We start from the raw sequence: 15422 nt of genomic DNA on the forward strand, positions 1-15422 counted from the left end.
CCTTTGCAAATGGGCCATTTCTTACTGTGATGATACATGGTGAAGATAGTATCGTGGAATGTGGGAGGCATAAATGGGCCCATTAAAAGAACAAAGATCCTGCAACACCTACAGCAAAACTGTATAGATATTGCACTGTTGCAAGAGACACATTTGCAGGCTTTGGAACACACTCAGCTCAGAACCTGGTGGGTGGGGGATTGTGTGGCAGTGGATACCCAAGGGAAGAAGGGTGGGGTGGCAATTCTGGTTAGGAAAGGAGTGGCGGATAGGGTGCAGAAAGTAGCGATAGATCCAGGGGGGAGGTTTTAGCAGAGGTGACGATGAAACATACCTTTTTAATTTGCAATGTTTATGCCCCGAACCAATACGATAAAACTTTCTATAGGAGGGTGACTAACCTTCTCTTATAGCACCAAAATGCTTCCTGGATAGTGGGAGGGGACTTTAATGCAGTGTGGGATCCCATTCTGGATAGATCTAATCCACAAGCGTCTTATCACACTAATAAAGGACTAAGAATTGGCGCATGTGATGGATTTGGTTGATGTTTGGAGAGAGCTCCACCCCACGAAGTCAGACTATACTCACTTATCTAGAGCTCACTCTACACAGGCCAGGATAGACTATATCATGGTTTCGAAAAAGGATTTTAGTAAAGTAGTGAAAGCAGAGTTGGGACCCTATGTTATTTCTGATCATGCTTGGGTGTGGATGGAGTGGTCCTTGAGATCTTTGGGTGGTGGCCAATATAGATGGCAATTCCCCTTAGACCTATACAATGACCAGGGTCTTCAGGAACGTTTGGTAAGCTATTGGAAGGGGTTTGTAGACACTAATGCTGCCCATGAATCGGACCCCATTCTTCATTGGGAAACTGCGAAGGTGGTATTACGGGACGAGATAATTAGCTACTCCTATCATGTCAAGAAAGCTATGGACAGAGAGATCTTAAGACTGGGCGCGCAACTGTGACGAGCGCAGCAGCGTTTTGGAGCATCTAGAGAGGGGCGGCATCGCCAACAAGTTCTAGATATTCTACGCTGAACTCATTGTTACACCAGAGAGCGCTTAAATATTATAGATACTTGCTATACAGACAAGGAAATAAGACGGGTAAGGCTATTGGCTAGGTTAGCCCGCCCCAAGGGAGGGTCTCCAAGGATTCTAACAATTCAAGATAAGAGAGGGCAGAGAGTGCACTCTGATGAGGGCATTGGCGAGGTTTTTCTTGATTACTATCGTGAGCTGTATGCCGCTCCTGATGAGGAGGGACTACCTGGGGAGTTGTATCTAGATAATATGACCCCTTCCTTCTCTGACTCAAAGAAGATAGAGATCTCTTGAACTCTCAGATTGAGGAGGAGGAAGTGATGATGGCAATAAAGAACAGTCCGTTACTCAAGGCTCCGGGGGAGGATGGTTTTAGGGCGGAGTTTTACAAACTAATGGGAGAGGAGGTGGTTTTCCCTTTAACAAATTTCTTTAACAAGGTAATAGACTTGGAGGTGTTGCCTCCCTCTCTGGCATTGGCAAATATTGTAGTTCTACCCAAGCCAGGCAGAGACCCGCTGCTGCCGCAATCTTATAGGCCTATCTCCCTTTTAAACTTTGAGGCTAATAGCGAAAATTGTGGCAAATGGAATGGCTTGGGTGCTCCCTAAGCTGTTTCATGAGGCACAGGCGGGATTTGTGCAAGGTCGCTCAGTCACGAAAAACCTCCGCAGAAGTTTAGCATCTTTGGAATTTATGCAACGCCACGCCATTCTGTTGATTCTTATTAGTTTTGACGCAGAAAAGGCATTCGATAGGGTTCGTTGGGATTTTATGTTTGCTTCTTGAAGGGCTTATGGTTTCTCGGGCTGGTTTTTGTCGGTTATTAGGGCATTATACTCAGGGCCTAAGGCACGGGTATTGGTGAATGGGAACGAATCGTCTTTTTCGGTGCGCAGAGGTACAAGGCAGGGATGTCCTCTCTCGCCGTTGCTATTTGTTTAGTCTTTAGATCCTCTTATAAGAGAGATTATGATGAACCCGGATATTCAAGGAATTAAGATGGGGGCACAATGTTTTAAAGTGGCGACTTTTGCCGATGACATCCTGGTACATCTGACAAACCCTACAGAATCTCTGTGTTATTGGACTCCTTTTGGGAATATGGGGACTTTGCAGTGCTTCGGCTGAACCTGGAAAAATCAGAGGCCTTGCTGTCCTCGCCCCAGGTGCGAGAGTCATGGGGACAGGTATTTCCTCTTAGGTGGGCAGTAGATTATTTTACCTATCTGGGAATTAAACTAGCTACTGATACCAGGAAACTGTATAGGATTAAATATGTGGAGTTTACTGGAGGGTACCCGTCGGGCGTTGGCAGGCTGGAAGGATCTTCTGTTGTCTTTGATGGGGAGGATAAGTCTTTTGAAAATGGTTCCACTGAGGATACTTCAAAAAGATTTACAAAGTATATACCGGTTATTTAGTAAGTTCTGCTGGGCGGGAAAGAAGCCAAAATTGAAAATGGCATCTTTGGTGGGATCCTGGAGACAGGGAGGTATGGGGGTTCCTGATCTGAAACTGTATAACCAAGCGTGTCTGCTTCGCCATACGGGAGATTGGTTCGGAGATACTCAGGAACACACTCCGGTGGATTTGGAGGAAGAGTTTTATGCACCTTACTCTTTCTATTATCTGTTGCACTGCAAGGCGGCACATTTGGCAGGGCAATTTAGATATAGTGTGCTGTTGGGCCCCCTTCGGGAAATGTGGAACGTATAAGTGGGAAGAGTAGGGGGGGCATATCAATATTACAGATCAGCTTCCCATTCGGGGGAATGGGTTGTTCTCCCCTGGGATGGATAATTCCACTTTCAAAGCTTGAGAAAGAGAAGGAATTTCTGAGCATGTGGTAAGGGAAGGGGGGAAGATGCTCTCTTTGGAGTATCTGTTAGGTCAGGTGGGTGGTTCCTGGAGGGATCGGTTTGCCTATGCACAATTGCAACACTACATCTCTTCTTTGGATAGGTCCCTACTAGAGATTGAAACAGGTGGGAAATCCCAAAAGCAGAGGTAGAGTGCATAAGTATACGTCCATCAGTAGGCACAAAAACATGAGGTTGTCCTGTTGTTCAGCAGTATTCGGGTAGCATTAGGCGTTCCACTCCTTCAAGATCAAGGTGGGGGTTTTGATTCGGGAGTTTTTTTTTGTTGAAGTGGAGATTCGAGGACTATCAATCTCACAACTCCATAGAGCTCTGGTGAGGGACTCGACTCAAAGATTTCTCTCCTCTAAAAGCTAGATGGGGGATGGGGATGGTGCTGGATCACTGGGATGTATTGGCCTCCATTAAGGGGATCTATAACTTAATTACTCATGCGAGACCGTGTGGGTTTCGAGTGATTTTGAGAGCATTTATGCCCAACATCCAGGTGGCTCATATGGGAGTTGGAGGAGATTCATCTTGTCTAAAGTGTGGGCATCCGCGCCATACTATACATCACGCCTTCTGGACGTGCCCAAGGGTTCGGAGCTTTTGGGAACAGATTAGGAGATTTTGTCCAGACTATTGGGCCTGGATGTCAAGGGGTCAGTAGAACAATTCTTGCTGCATGTCCCGGGAGCGTTTCACCCTCTACCTAGGGCCGCAACTCTCTTGAGCCGCAAGCTATGTCTGGTGGCATAGAAAGTTATCTTGCAATACTGGATCTCTTCAGACCCTCCGGCCTATTGGCACTGGAGGAATCAGATACATATTCTGATCTCTTGGGAGGCAATAGAGGCAAAGGGAACAATTAGACAAAAGAAGTCATTTTTGCTTATATGGAACCCCTATTTGAACATCTTAAATTCTCATGGGTGCAGTCTCATCATTAATAATTTTTAGGCACAAAGGAGAGGGAGGAGGACCTTCCTCTTTTTTTTTTTTGGAGATCTCTTATTTGCAAAGGGTTTTCCCTGAAATGTCAGCAATAAAAATGTTGAACACAGCTAGTGGGAGGGCTGTGGGGGGGAGTGGTTTTGTTGATCTGTTAGGGCAATACCTCAGGAGGTACCTCGGGAGGATCATAAATGCCAAGACCCTGCGACGCAACAATACTGTCTCTTCGGGGGAGGGCAGTTCAATTTGGTAAAAGGGGGGTTTGTTGGGGGGGGGGGGATGAGAAATGTTACAATATTTGGATGTAAGTATGAGTAGCTTAAGGGAGGGGAGTAAGGGAGTGAGAAAATGTAAAAATGTATGATGGTATATTTGCTATCCTGTTACCCAACGGTCCGTTTGGTTCTTCACTGGTTGTATATTGAGAATGTTGACTGTCAAGTTGGTTGTACCATCAATAAAAACGTTGAAACATAAAGATGTTTATTGGAAAGGCTCACCATTACCCCACCCCATTATTAATACCTATGAGACAGGAAGCAAATATTGGATTGTACAGGAAATATAGAAGCTTTATATCATTTCTCACCTAAATGGGACCTCAACACATTCTGTAATACGTCTTCAGTGTCTCACACACATATTGAGGTGTATTTTCAAAGTACTTAGACTTACAAAGCTCCATAGGTTACTATATAACTTTGTAAGTCTAAGTGCTTTGAAAATGAGCCCCATTATCACCCTTTCTGTGGAAAGTCTGGCTACTAAATATTTTGCCCAAACTAAGCAATCATGTCCAAAGTGGAAAGAGGAGCAAGAAAACATTATAACCAGTCCCATCTGGATACAGTAAAACCACATGTAATTCAATCTTGAAACACAAACATGATTAAAAGGTCTACCTGAACTCCTTAATCACTTGGAGGATATCAAATTCAAAGGCTGCCATTAAGATATTGTCCAAAGGCTCTGGGCTGCTGTCCCCTCCCAGGAACATGTCCAAACTGGACTGCAGAACCAAAGACAAACAAGATCACAAACTACAATTATGGACTCTTTTAGCCTTGTTACTTTAAAGTAAAAAAAAAAAAAAAAAAAAAAAAAAAAAATTACCACCACCAATGTTATAGGAAAGGAAAAAAAAAAAAAAGAAGAAATGTAAAATTAAAGGGCTGTACACCAAAGGCATGTATAAAACACTCCTCAACGGACTGTCACTCACCTTATGATCAGGTTGAAATCACAAGACAAATTAGTTACATTATATAATTGTTAAACCAAAAGAATTTCAAAGCAATAATCCTTTAATCATCTTGAGGCTACCCCGTCCAAACGATTCAGCTATCTACTTCAACCTTCCTTTGAGCTATTTATCCTATTAGAAATGACAATCCCTATCCAAGTACTCCTGGAAGCATTCAGCTCAAAAAGCTTTTTAAAAATTCTGTGCAAAATGTTTGAAAATTCTGCATGCGATATTCTACAATTCTGCAGTTTATTTGTAGTGTTTTTGCACAGACGTCCCCCAAAATAAAGAATGAAATCCCCTCCTGCCTTTCCTCTCCTCAGGCTCCAGCCTCCCCAATTCCCTCTCACTCCAATTATAGTTCCCTCTCTCTTTCTATCTCCCAGCAAGACCCCTAATTCTGTTTACCCCCAAAGTCTTCTCCCTCACATAATACCTTCATTTCTCAACTCCCTTCCCATCTGACTGAAAATAGGAAACAGCATAAGGAATAGCATCTCAAATACAAAGCGCTGATAAGAAAGACAGAGACTTTGAAAGGAGATTGCGTTAGAGGCAAAAACACATAGTAAAACCTTTTTTTTTTTAAAGTATATTAGAAGAAAGACGAGTTGTTCTTTACATCCCGCATAGATTGTGTGCAGATTACTGCAACGCAATCTATGCGGGATGTAAAGAACAACTCGCAAAAAAACTCCAGACCGCCCAAAATACAGCTGCCAGGCTGATATATGGTAGATCACGCTTCGTAAGTGCTAAACCCCTCCGAGAAAAGCTGCACTGGCTCCCAATCAAAGAACGGATCATCTTCAAAATCTGCATCTTTGTCCACAAAATTATCTACGGCGTAGTCCCAGGCTACATGACAGACCTCATAGATCTACCAACCAGAAACAGAATGTGATCATCACGATCATACCTAAACTTACATTACCCAAATTGCAAAGGACTTAAATACAAATCAACTTACGCATCCAGCTTCTCCTACATAAGTGCAAAACTATGGAATGGACTCCCAAAAGCTGTAAGAGTAATCCATGACCATCTAAACTTCATAAAATCACTAAAAACCAACCTCTTCAAAAAGGCTTACCCCACTGATCAAACGTAAATCCCCATATTCAGCAACACAGCACAACCAATGATCGTACTGGCCAATATACAATCCTCATTCCCTTAGACCTTCACGGTGCCCGACACACACCTACCTCATTTGACCACAATGCAACCTTGTATTTGTTATCAACCGATTGGCGAACGCCTTTACGGGAATATGTAAGCCACATTGAGCCTGCAAATAGGTGGGAAAATGTGGGGTATAAATAAAAGAACCAGCTGGACTGCTAGATGAGAGGGGTAAAAGGGGCACTCAGGGAAGACAAGGCCATAGTAGAGAGATTAAATTAAATTTTTTGCTTCGGTCTTCAACAAGGAAGACGTAGGAAAGACACCAGTGCCAGAAATGGTATTCAGTGCTGATGAGTCAGAGAAACTGAAACCAATTTCTTAAACCTGGAAGATGTATGGGACAATCTGACAAACTGAAGAGTAGCAAATCACCTGGGCCAGATGGTGTACATCTCAGAGTAGAGATAGAACTGAAAAATTAACTTACAGAGCTATTGTTAGTAATATGTAATTTATATTTAAAATCAAGCATGGTGTTATATTGGTCACCCTCCAAAGTCCAAAACGATACAGACTATTATAAAGGACAAAATTACAGAGCATAAACATAAGCATGGATTAATGAGACAAAGGCAACATGGATTTAGTCAAGGAAAAATCTTGCCTCACCAATCTACTACATTTCTTTGAAGAAGTGAATAAACATTTGGATAAAAGGTGAGCGCTGGTCGATATTATTGTGCATCTGGATTTTCAAAAGGCATTTGACAAAGTACTTCATGAGAGATTCCTGAGGAAATCAGAAAGTCATGGGAAAGGAGATAATGCCTTGTTATCAATTAAGAACTGGTTAAAAGATAGAAAACAGAGTAGGGTTAAATGGTCGGTATTATCAATGGAGAAGGTAGGTTCCCCAGGGGTCTATGCTGGGACTGCTGCTAGAGATGGGAATAACGAGTGAGGTAATTAAATTTGCTGATGACACAAAGTTATTCAAAAGTTGTTAAATCGCAAGAGGATTGTGAAAATTTGCAAGAGGACCTTACAAGACTGGGAATTCAAATGGCAGATGACATTTAATATGAGCAAGTGCAAAGTGATGCTTGTGGGAAAGAGGAACCCAAACTATAGCTAAGTGATGCAAGGTTCCACATTAGGAGTCACTGCCAACAAGGATCTAGGATCATTGATGATACGTTGAAACCCTCTGCTCAGTGTGTAGCGGTGGTTAAGAAAGCAAACAGAATGTTAGGAATTATTAGGAATGGAATAGAAAACAAAAATGAGAATGTTATAATGCCTATGTATCGCTCCATAGTGCAACTGCACCCTGAATACTGTGTGCAATTCCGGTCACTGAATCTCAAAAATATATAGCAGAATTAGAAAATGTACAGAGAAGGGCGACGAAAATGATAAAGGGGATGGGATGACTTCCCTATGAGGAAAGGCTAAAGCGGCTGAGAGGAGATATGACAGAGGTCTAGAACGGGTAGACATGAATTGCTTGTTTACTCTTTCCAAAAATACTAGGACTAGGGAGCACACAATGAAGCTACTAAATAGTAAATTTAAAATAAACTGGAGAAAATATTTCTTCATTCAACGTGTAATTAAACTCTGGAATTCATTGCCAGAGAATGTGGTAAAAGGAGTTAGCGTAGTAGGGTTTAAAAAAGGTTTGGATAATTTCCTAAAAGAAAAGTCCAAAAGCCATTATTAAGATGGACTTGAGAAAATCCACTAGGATAAGCAGCATAAAATTTGTTTTACTCTTTTGGGATCTTGCCAGGTGCTTGTGATCTGAATTGGCCACTCACTGCTGGAAACAGGATACGGGGCTTGATGGGCCTTGAGTCTGTCCCAGTATGGCAATGATTGTGTCAGGGACACACCCCCATCTCCCACTGTATTTCTCCCCACCCTCCCCCTCATGGCACACCCTCAAGCTTAGCCTGATCCTCACTCAGCTTGCTCTGCCCCCCCCCCCCCCAACCTCCACCACCATGGCACAAAGCTTTCTCTGCTGCCCCCTCCCCCCCCCAATCTCCATGGCACATTCACACTGCTCTGCCTCCCCCCCCCCCACCACCACCAAATCTCCATGGCACACACTCTGCCACCATAATCAGTTATACTCGTCATACCTTGCAAAGATTATGTGGCAAGGGGAGAACAAGTGAACAGTTGCACATCGGACTGCATCCTCCTCTTTTGCCGTCCTAGGCCCAACTGTTTATGTAAACCCTGCAGACCTCTGTACAGACCCGCAATTCAAATGAACAGTTTAGTCTAGACCATCAGAGGAGGAGGAAGTGGTCTGCCTACTTCATGTGCTATGAAATCTCTGCGGGGAAGGGAGACAGAAATTCAGGAGAGCAGCTGATGCCGGTGGCTAAGCAGAATTTTGCGAAGGTGGGGAATTGTACACTAATTCTGTGTTGTGCAGTTGCATAGAGGTGGAACAGACTTGCCTGTGCATAGACGTGAAGTTCTGCTGGTTTCACCATGGGATGAGTGTACAACAATCGTGACACTAAGAAATGGTACCATGTCGTCAGAAGTTCTTTCTGCTTCAGCAAAGTAGCTTCATCTCCTAAAAGGATCTACACAAGGAGAAAGTACATATTTAGTACTGATGTGCAAGAATCCTCCATGGCTTTTAAGTTTTATCATCAGGTTGCATCTTAATTTGACAAGCGACCAGACACAGAAAGTTGCATCAAGTACATTAAAGTCTTCCCAAGAGGATCTTGGTGACTCCAGCTATGTTGGTAGCCAGGCCTTTACATACGTGAAATACTGCTTTTAGTATTTAAGTACCTATGCTGTGGAACTCCACTGGCACAGCTGCAGAGGGAGACTGAATTTCTTTTATTGTGGAGAAATTTAAAGATCTGGCTTTTTATCTCAAGCATTTGCTTGATAAATGGGAGTTAGAGAGCTGATACACAGGATGTTGATCATTTCTAATGGAAGGTACGATGGATCATGGTTGGATGAAAGGGTGACTTGTGGTGTTAATTTGTTTCTTTTTTTTTTTAATGTATAATTTATATGAGGGAGGAATTATGCAGATTTTTCTTCTGTAATATTTTATATTTTGTCTGTAAATATGGTCTACAATCAGCAACTACTGGAGCTAGATACTTCTCTACAGCACAACAAAGCTGGCCACACTCTTGCAAATTATTTAAAAGGCAAAAGACTAAAAGCTGGAATTACTTCCATCAAAAATATAAATGACTTACTTATTACAAAAGTCAGATATTTAGAAGAATTCCAAAAATTCTACAAAATTGCTGTACTCCTCTGAAACTACTGCTTCTACACTAGATATTGAGAACTTTCATCCAAATCTTAAAAGATGCACAAGCTAAACAACTAGAAATTCCCATCTCCCTCAAAGAAATTCAAATAGCCATTAAATCCATACTCTTAAACAAAGCACCGGGACCTGATGGTTTTATAGATGAATAATATATATTTTTTTCTTCCGATTTTGCCCCCACACTACAAACTATCTAAAGCCACTTCATCCAAAATCAAACAGTTGATGGTACCTTCATAGAAGCCCAAATTATTGCTTTGCCCAAAAACAGGTTCAGACCCATCTCTAGTTTCAAAATTACAGGCCCATTTCTCTAATTTAGATAGTAAAATCTATGATAAGATCACCACAAATAGACTAACCAAGGTTCTCCCTTCCATTATACATCCCAATCAAAATGGTTTTATAGCTGAAAGATCCACATCTGATAATGCAAGACTTTTTTTTGTAACCTTCTCACCCAGATACTTTAAATTGCCCTTTTTCTGGAAGCGGAGAAGGCCTTTCATATAGTTGAATGGAATCATGTATTTAGTGCTCTTAAATGGTTTGGCTTTAGTCCTCAATTTGTTAAAAATGATCCAAATTTTAAATCTAAATCCAAAGGCTAACATCTTTGTAAACTCGTCAGGGCCCTTCTCTGTATCCAAGAGAACCAGACAAGGTTGCCCTTTATCCTCCTCTTATTTAATATCCACTTGCACACTCTCTACACCTGTCATGTGAGCTACTGAAATATCTAGAAGACCCATCGCTTCTGCTGCCATCTGACAGATCTTCGTGTCTCCTTAGCAATTAACATAGGCCACTGCCATTCTGTGGTCCTGAGGGACCTTCAGGGCAGCTCCTTCTTCTACTAGGAAAGTAGTCTTTTTGGTAACTGCTGCGACAACCAACACTTCCATATGTTGTTGTTACATTTGTACCCCACGCTTTCCCACTCATGGCAGGCTCAATGCGGCTTACATATACAGGTACTTATTTGTACCTGGGGCAATGGAGGGTTAAGTGACTTGCCCAGAGTCACAAAGAGCTGCCTGTGCCGGGAATCAAACTCAGTTCCTCAGGACCAAAGTCCACCACCCTAACCACTAGGCCACTCCTCCACTGTTGCTACTATTTGAGATTCTACATGGAATGTTGCTATTCTACTAGCAACATTCCATGTAGAAGTCGGCCCTTGCAGATCACCAATGTGGCCGCGCAGGCTTCTACATGGAATGTTGCTAGTGGAATAGCAACATTCCACGTAGAATCTCCAATAGTAGTAACATTCCATGTAGAATCTCCAATAGTATCTATTTTATTTTGTTACATTTGTACCCTGTGCTTTCCCACTCATGGCAGGCTCAATGCGGCTTACATGGGGCAATGGAGGGTTAAGTGACTTGCCCAGAGTCACAAGGAGCTGCCTGTGCCTGAAGTGGGAATTGAACTCAGTTCCTCAGGACCAAAGTCCACCACCCTAACCACTAGGCCACTATCCTCAAAAGGGATAGTATACAGCTTAATCATTGCCCAGGCAACTTTACACAAAGTGCCAGATGAAGCCTACTCTTCGTGCACAACACCCCCTTAGGTCCTGGTTCATGGGAAAGGACTTTGGTGGCTTCCTAATACCCTTCACCAACAGGTCCACTTTCCTAGTCCTTCCCTCCTTGGGATCCTCCCCCTCAAATTTAAGAACAGTGGATGCCTGAGCAATGAGTTCCATCAGCTCATCTCTGTGGAAAATGTGCTCTATTGAAGGGAACAGAAATCTTCCTGATAGCTCAAGCTTCCTTCCAAGATTCTGGAACTCATCATATTCATCAGTCCATTCCAATCTGGGCATCTTTACAGACATTTGAGACTGGTCCGGCATCTCCATGCCCACATCAGAGTGTCCCCCAGCCTTCTAAGCTCTGAACACAGTCCAAATAAAATCAAAAGGGAAACACATTCCCACTGGAGGATTCCCTTGTCATTAGTACAGGAGGAATAACCTGGAAGCAGACTGTTACCAGGCACTGCAGTTAGTCTGATGTGCGGGCCATGCTCAAAATGGCGACGGTTCTCGCCAAAACTGACCACTGCTGCACTAGTTCACTCGCTGCCACCAACACAGCCCCTGCTAACGTCCCACGTTTCTTACGATGCGGCCATAACCATTGCCTTATATTCCCCCAAGAGGCTGCATCCAGTCCCGGGCACCTCCAGCCCCCCTGTGCCCACAGGCACAGCAAAGGCACAAATGGTCTGAACTCATGGTATGGCTGCCATACACGAACTATGACAGCACAAATCACAGACTTCCTGCTCCTGGCTGTAATAACCTCACACCCTGGAGAAAGAGGAGGACCCCAAGTACAAAAGGAGAGACGAAGCCTCTCCTCAGAAGGCTCCGGTTTAAAGAAACATGAGCTGAGGCACAATGCGGTCCCTCTCAACAGGAAGAGGGACTTAAGTGATCCGGATGTGGCATATGCGGGATAAAGATGGCCCCCATGGACCAACACCCCAGAAGCCCAAAGGCTCAGAAAGAGGGAAAAAGACAAAAGTTGTTTTTTTTTTTAAATATATTCACAAATCATAGTAAAATTAGAATAAACGAATGGTTCCAAGGATCCCGGGGCCTCTTCTCCAGGGCCTACCAGACCAGCACAGACTTGCACATCCACTATATGCAGGAAGACTGAGAAATACTGACTGGCTGAGAACTACACAGCGTACTTGTATGTTCTCAAGTCAGGTGTTTTCAGGCTGCATCTGCTGGTAGGCATGTATAATCCAAGGGTCTGGACTGGTCTGGAGGGCTGCTAAGGAATAGAAAGTTGATTTTTGGTAAAGAGTGACTGACATGGGAACATTTTTGAAGCTCCAATCAGTAGTCCTTTATTTGTAGGAAGTGGTCACCAGCTCCATTATAAGCAGCAGCTTCAATTGCACTATGCTAGCCATACTCTGAGTGTAAATAAAGCAGTCAATATTTGGCACAAATTTAACTGTGTAGGAAGGCTCCTGCCTGATTAAAATGGGGAAAAATCCACTGCTTATTTCTTTGGATATCCTGAAAACTTGACTGGCAAAGGGCACTCCAGGACTGGACTTGGGAAACACTGCTATATAAGATCTCAGCAAAAGGTATGGAGTGAGGCAGAACATCTCAAGTTACTGGTACACCAGTGACCAGCCTCTCTGAGTGCTGGCTATTTTCCCTCATTGTATTTTCACACCCCTGCTTTATTTTGCTACGAAAAACTAGGGTTACCATACGTCCGGTTTTACCTGGACATGTCCTCTTTTTGAGGACACTGCAGGGCGCCAGGGCGGGTTTTGCCAACCTGCCTGTTTGTCTGAGTTTGCGGACGGACGGGCAGGCTGGCAGGCCTCAAGGTGTCCTATCCTCCCCTCCTGTACCTTATTGCCGTGCCCTGGTGGTCTAGTGGCCTCTGAGGCAGGAAAGAGCCCCCTCCTTTACTGTCTGGCGCGGTCACGGACCTCTCGCTCCCGTCCCGGCGCTGCTTCAAAATGGCTGCAGAGAGTTTTAAGTGGCAGTCTCGCGAGACTTTCGCAGAACTGCCTGAACTCTTGGCAGTCATTTTGAAGTGGCGCCGGGAGGGAGAAGTCTGCGGCAGCACTGGGCAGGAAAGATGGAGCTCTTTACTGTCCTGAAGAGACCACTAGACCACCAGGAGACAATAAGGTACAGGAGGGGAGGGGATGTAAATGGAGTCATGTGGGTGGAAGGAGCTATAAAAAAAAGGGTGGGTGGCTGGAAAAAAGACTGGGGAGGGGACACACATGGGGGAAGAAAGAGGGAATCTGGCTTTCTTTGGGGGTGGGGGGTGAAGGTGAGACTGTGGTGCAGGGGTGTGGTGTGGGTGTGACAGGGGCGGGTTGTGTCCTCTTTTTTTTGTCACAGCAAATATGGTAACTCTACAAAAAACTAACGTCTTATTCTTCCTAATTTTGTAAGAATAAAACTTTACTAATATCAAAAGATTCTCTTGTTTGTACTTTTCTTTTGTAACTAGGTTGTTAGTGTTCATCCCAAGATACGATTGGGGTAAGTGTGGCTGGGGAAAACTGGGGTGGTTCTAATCCTTGATCCGGTACAACTGCCAGCGCCCGAATAACTATCTGAGCAAGCTGGGCCAGATGAAGGGCTGTCCTAACCTTCCTGGATAGTCGTTCAGGAATGAAACACTGAACCTTAGCCAGATCTGAATAACTTCCAGCAGCCACCGATGTACCAGATATTCAGTACTGGATCTGGCTTTGGCCCAGCGCAGAATATCTGGTCCAAAATCTGCCTGCGGTGGCCAATGTTTTTAAAAAATGGCTGAGTGTCGCAGGCTAAATATTGACTACCAAGATTTTAGTAGACTTGCTAACTTGTTTGTTGCACTTTATCCTTACATTTAAAAACTAAGCAAATTCCAGAGATACGCACAGATAAAATAGGAACTGATTTAACATGCAGTTAATGTGAATGACATCAGTAATCTTGAGATGCAGCTCCTAGCCAAATGAACTGACCTTGCAGATGGACTCCAGGTGGCTACTGGATGCAAATGTCCCATCCTGCACATACCGCTCACACTCTTCATGCCAGTGCTGCCACTTCAATTCAAACTCAGTTAGAGTCTGTGTACCTCCAGGCTGTGAACAACCCAAAGAACACAAGCTCAGCAAAATCAGAAACAGATCCCTGCCAACAGCTGCATCTGAATGGCATGTTCAGGTACAGTATAAGCAAAAGTACGGACTCTCCCAACCTTCATAATCACTCCCACCTCACAGCACCTGGCAAGCCACCTATATGCCAACAGTAGTTTGTCAATGCCTGTAGTCTGAAAGGACTAGGCTCACAGCTACCATAACCATGCATTTGTGGGCAGTCAAAAGCAAGGTTGCAAGGATTCTACTACTAGGAGAAATTTTGATGGGCCTGGGATTTCCCACTGTCTAGTCCCTCCACCCACCCAAAAGGCTATGTAAGAGCCAAGGTACACAACTGAAGTGCAATTCATATCCTCCACAGCAAAGTGAATAAGAAACAGAACTGACGTGATGGCCAGGGACATATTTACAAGTCTCTAGTTATGAAGATACCTTTCACACTTGTGAAGTATTAACTTTACAACTCAATGCCTAAAGTTACACATCAGCATTTCTAGATTACAATGACTTGACGAAGGTGGGAGAAGCAAAGGCTATAATTACGATGTCTCTTCTAGAAAAGCTATGAATGAGAATTCTGTGAGACAAAGCAAGTCACAAAACGAGCTTCAAATTCGTTATTACTTAAAATGAAGTCGTTTATTTTTGGTATAATGTGCTGTTTTTGCACTGACTTATACACTTAATTTGGAACCCAGTTCTTAAAGCAGCGTCAAACTTCTGGATGTCCAAATAAGCCTCTATTCTGCAACTTGATCTTTCAGATTTGACACAGATTAAACATAACAAGGAAAGAGGACATTGAAAAGGTGGAGAGGATCCTTTCCCCTGCTCCCCCCAGGCTACAAAAACAGCTCCACCCCACCCCCCTTTCAAACCACTCCCTCACAATCCCAGCTTTGCGTACACTGAAGACAGGCATCTTCTTCATCAGTCCATCCAGAATCCTGCACATGCCCCGTGAAGCGGCTGTTGCATTGGCCTCTTTGGCAAGCATTTGTCGTGCTTCATCCATCCGGCCCTGCAGTACATAGCTGGTAATCTGGAAAACAGCACCACAGAGGGGGGAAGAACTAAAGAAAGAGCTGGCAACACATGGGGAAAAGCAGAGTGCAAACCTGAGAACATATCAGATCTCCTCTTTACAGTTTAATGTATCCTCAACAAAACCAGTTAATCA

The 15422-nt window shown here is 43.7% G+C and overlaps 1 protein-coding gene across 3 annotated transcripts in view; it reads right to left on the bottom strand.

Annotated features, from left to right (window-relative positions):
* NUP85 (nucleoporin 85) overlaps window positions 1–15422 on the bottom strand; it is a 51613-nt gene that overhangs the window by 13410 nt on the left and 22781 nt on the right. For all 3 annotated transcript variants that reach the window (XM_030208303.1, XM_030208304.1, XM_030208302.1), the window contains exons 9-12: window positions 15150–15284; window positions 14099–14221; window positions 8721–8852; window positions 4775–4881 (exon numbers count right to left, since the gene is read on the bottom strand). In XM_030208303.1, the coding sequence (XP_030064163.1) occupies window positions 4775–4881; window positions 8721–8852; window positions 14099–14221; window positions 15150–15284 (497 nt within the window). The remainder of the gene's footprint in view (window positions 1–4774; window positions 4882–8720; window positions 8853–14098; window positions 14222–15149; window positions 15285–15422) is intronic.

The sequence above is a fragment of the Microcaecilia unicolor genome, chromosome 6 (genome assembly GCF_901765095.1).
Source record: "Microcaecilia unicolor chromosome 6, aMicUni1.1, whole genome shotgun sequence".
NCBI lineage: Eukaryota > Metazoa > Chordata > Amphibia > Gymnophiona > Siphonopidae > Microcaecilia > Microcaecilia unicolor.